At 35.4% G+C, this 4,633-nt stretch overlaps 1 protein-coding gene across 1 annotated transcript; it reads right to left on the minus strand.

The window, feature by feature from the left end:
- Positions 1–463: 463 nt before the first annotated feature.
- On the minus strand, positions 464–4,398 carry LOC134234273 (twist-related protein-like). Its single transcript, XM_062716322.1, has 2 exons — positions 3,610–4,398; positions 464–1,164 (listed from the first exon to the last, which is right to left on the minus strand). The coding sequence occupies exon 1, from the start codon at positions 4,220–4,222 to the stop codon at positions 3,620–3,622; it is 603 nt and encodes a 200-aa protein (XP_062572306.1). The 5' UTR covers positions 4,223–4,398; the 3' UTR covers positions 464–1,164; positions 3,610–3,619.
- Positions 4,399–4,633: the final 235 nt, after the last annotated feature.

Below are 4,633 nucleotides of genomic sequence, written 5' to 3' on the forward strand. Positions count from 1 at the left end.
TAGAAGAGAGATTCTTAGTAAAGTTTTTTTCGATAGAAATTTCAGGTTCATTGACCCTCTAAAAAGAAACGTAACTCTTCCTTGAATTAATTATAATTCTATTAGATGTCTAATATAATATGTGATATATGTATGTATTGTAAAATAACAATATCAAAATGTCATATATGTCTTTTACTCCCGAAAAATGTACTGAAACTGTTTGTATTTGAAAAATTACCATTCATAGTAAATATTGGAATTTTAATGCATTACAACTGACATGAAAATGCTCTTAGGTGCATATTCCTCTAAATTTCTTTTTAGAAATCATAAGAGTTAAAGTAAAAACTGATATAATTACCAGAGAGATAAAGAGCATGAAGCGTTAAGGTCTTACTGATCGAATCAATGCACAAGTAACTGATCAGTCTTTTTACACCAAGAAGTGATGTGTACGAGGGGAGAGAACAACATGTGTTGAAGCATTGCAATATATATTTTAATCTCAAGAAAAAAAAATCAACACACAAACACACTTGGAGGTTTTGTATAAAATTATATAAATATATTAACAAGGTGTAATATTCACAAGACGGCTATCCAAAATGAAATCATTATGAAATGGTCCGAGACTGTTTTATAACGAAGTCTGTGATTAGTCTTTAGTGTGCACGTGATGTGTTGGACGGAGGAAAGGTAAAAAATGTTCATTGTGCATCCAGGGACTGATAAACATAATGAAATAACGTATATGTATATAGTAGCAAAAAATACAAATGTATGAGGACTTTTTATGTGAACCCAAAGGAGGCATGAATAAATCCGTAGGATTATTAACTCTAATGATTTTATTAGGTTCGTTTCTCATAATCACAGATTCTCCAGAAATCTAGTCGGGAGTTCGCTTGATCCGCTATCCGTGCCGGCACGTGCATTCAGCCTGGGACAGGTGCGTTATCGGCCCGGCACTGATCAAACCGTTTTAGCTGCACACAGAAGAAATCTAGTGTCCAATCTTGTCTTTTGTATTACCCTTCTGTCAACTTGTAATCTCTCGTATGTCGAACTGAAATTCCTGCACCTGGTAATCCAATGTAACAATTGTTGTTATCGTCAAAAAGACCAAGATTTTCGTCAATCGTTGTAATTTGTCCAAAACAGCCAAAATAACGCTGAATGTATCTACAATGATAAATCACATAGTTTTTAAAGATATCAAATAAGTCCATTTTTAAAGAAGACACATTCTACTACGCAAAGATTTCCATATTGCATTAGGGAACATAAAGATATACAGTTGACAGACATAGCGGAAATGCACAGTGTTAAATTCTATACACATATACCATATTTACAATAAGAAACCTATTTGAATCGTTAATGATATTTTGTATCATAAAATTAATCTTGATTATTTTACTAATCAAAAACTATGTATGGTCTCTTTATTTCATAATTACTTACTGCTTCTGATTTTTTTTTTTTTTTTTTTTTTTTACATACATCAATCTTTTTTATGTATGTACACTGAGAGAATCTGTTTTGACATTTCTCTTCTTTTTTATTATTAAAAAAAATATTTCAGTTAAAAATTGTATTTTGTTGAAAAACATATAGAAGAAAAAGTAAGTTTTTTGTGCACTCTGACAAGAAAGAGGGTCATTTTCGTTAATAAAACGCGCGCACACAGCTTCACTTTTTTGCTTTTAGCAAATGACTTTCTCTGGCAGCTGTGCCGTTAATCAACGCTTCGTGTACTTGTCTCTGTGATGAGGGGGTATTTTCGGGGCTTTATTGGCTTCGGGAACATTTTCTACTTCTGTTGCCTGCTATTCTCATCACTTTCATGTTATTGACATTTGAGGATCCAGAATATTAGTGTAGATTTGAAATGCATAAATTGAGAATTTCTAACACTGCGGTCTTGATATATTCTTTGATAAAACGATGGATTTTTAATTCGACGTTGACATAGTTAAAACTGAGACCAATGTAATTAAGTACCTATTAACCAGAATTCTTTCTTCCCCAAGTCGAGTTATGTCGTAATTAAAAGAAAAGTACTCGGCTTAATTACTGTAGATGAAAGAAAAATAATGTTTCTGAGGAATTATTCCGAGTGGAATGTTTATGCGCAAAAGAAAACGATCGAATCACGTCATATATGATTTTCTTACACAAAAAAACTGCCTACATTCTCTTTTGTTTTACCTCGAAAAAAGAGATACTTTAGATAATGTTATCATTTTCAAATTGTAAATACTTTTATTTTTATTAATAATTTCAAATTTGAAATCATTTCTGAGTATTGCCTCTATTTAAATTATTAGATGTCCTTTATATTCTGCAGTTTACTTATAATACATATATAAGATACCGATTGTATCTTTTCAGATGATTAATAGGCTTTGTTGATGTACACGTGATTTTTTTTCTCCCTCCCTGTCATCTTTCCGCGCCCTATAACGCGCTGCCTCTTTGTTATCGTTCCCGCCTTCATATTCTCGTCACTGGTCATTGATAAAAAAATCTGTATGATGGGTTTTCAATAGATTTATGATAGATTGACCCTTGACCCCCTGATGTGATCTGGGGCGCGATTTCATCAGGGTGGACCCCGCGCTAATGCTCTCAGCAGGGGGTCGGCATTTCACCTAATTAAGAATATCTACCAGTGACCTGTTAATATACTGAGTGCCATATCCATCTGGCCAATATATCGCCAGGGAGTGCACTTTGTATTACAATATGAAAAATCCAGAGCTAAATATTGATAACAAAGTGCTCTGGTTTTATTGTGTCTGACTAACATACTCTAGGTCTTTTCGGCAGAAAATTTCTTGTGCATCTTGGAACCATCTTACTATCAATATTTATTGTAAGGGATACACTTTGAAGAAAAATTTATTACGATTTTTTTTTTAAATAAAAAATATCTTTGACTAGATATTTCAGATTTGGTGTGAATAGATGAAACCATTATAATTTTAGAAGAGAAAAATAAAGTATAAAGCGTTTTTTTCTGTGCATTTCTACACTAAGGACATTCAAAAGCAGGCATGTATGAACGTTTTTTTTCTGTCATTTTTTTGTAACTTTTACATTGATCATATGTGCAAAGATTAATCACCACTGACTTGATCTTTTTTCAAAACTTTTTTTGGTAAAAACACACTCCTCCCTTCTAAAGTAATGTGACCCCCCCCCCCCGTAAATAAATATCTCTAAGTTTATATGGGTTTTTATGTGCAAGCCAATCGTTTTAAACTAACGCCTGCAACTTCACTAAAATGAACTTAGAACAAGACGCATTATATTATGAATGTTTTTTTCAAAAGAAACATTCATTCTTTGTGCAATATTTTTTTCCCATGGTTTCAGTTTTTGACATTACTTTAAATTAGTTTTCACTAAATAACATAAAACTGGTAGAACACACATACAGCATTGCATTTTAAAGGGTTTTTTTCTTCAATACATTTATTTATCCTCTTCTGTTGTTAGATTAGGTGCAGGAATATTGTTTTACTTTATTATTATTACACGAAAGGGGAGATTTCAAGTAAAAAAGACACAAAGTCAAGTCAGACATCCACACTAAAGGTGTGAACATGAAGACAGACCTACCTGGGCAGGGTTACTGAGCCGGACCGCTGATGGCCCCCTCCATTCTCCAGTGAGAGAAGGCGTACCCGATCCTCTCCTCCTCCAGATAAGAACACCCTCCCTGTCCCTCCAACGACCCCGTGTCCTCAGACTGTAAAACCTGACACAGAAAGTCTATATAGCGCGTGGCCAGCTTCAGAGTCTGGATTTTACTAAGTTTGTCGGAAGGAAGGGTGGGGATAATTTTTCTCAGTTGAGCGAATGCCTCATTCAGAGACTGTGTCCGTTGCCTTTCTCGTACATTTGCCATGGCTCTCTGTGTGAGTACGTCCGCGAAGGACTTGGTGACCTTGTTTTTGGGTCTTTTTTGTACGGGGCCATCACTGGAGGCCTCAGAAGTAGCAGGAGAACAAGCGTCAGAGAAACTATCACAAGATTTGTCACAACGTTTTCGTTTTTTGCCTTTTCCTTGGGGATAGTCTGAACCTGTGTAATTTTCCTGTGTAAAGTTTTCCGAGTACTCCTGTTTGATACTGACCAGTAGGGCGCTCTGGGTCTGCAGATCGTGATATTCCCCTCCACTACTGACCTCAGTCTGTTGGGGAATCATTGTAGATAATTCCGTCAGTACCATCAGAAGGACACGTGTCGTTTATTGTAACGAAAAACAAATGCTACAAATTATTTCGTATCCTCCAACTTTTTTCAATTATTACATGAACATGCTAACGTGTTTCCGATACTTGTTTCGGGTACATAAGGTTCGCATTAGCTCTCGACGTCCAATTCACCAGTTATTATGACCTTGCAACATGTGCACTTATTGTATATAAAATCTTAGACGTGTTTACATTGCTAAATTCGCCCCGCCCATTTCTCCACGCCTATTAGCAGCAAGGAGGTTTGGAATCACAGCTTCTTTTCGGAAGCTGCCAATCAACTGTTGCGCTGAGGACTGCAGCGTCTGTCCCTTCTTCTGCGCGCGCGACTCTGTTGTGTGTCCGATAAGTCTAAGACCATTTCACTAGAAAAAATCTAAACAAAA

This window comes from Saccostrea cucullata, unplaced genomic scaffold (genome assembly GCF_032062105.1).
Source record: "Saccostrea cucullata isolate Sc308-1 unplaced genomic scaffold, CSIRO_AGI_Scuc_v1 ctg165, whole genome shotgun sequence".
Lineage (NCBI taxonomy): Eukaryota > Metazoa > Mollusca > Bivalvia > Ostreida > Ostreidae > Saccostrea > Saccostrea cuccullata.

Excerpts from the sequence above, each read along its gene's own strand:
- LOC134234273 (XM_062716322.1), bottom strand. The coding sequence starts at position 4,222 with ATGGTACTGACGGAATTATCTACAATGATTCCCCAACAGACTGAGGTC.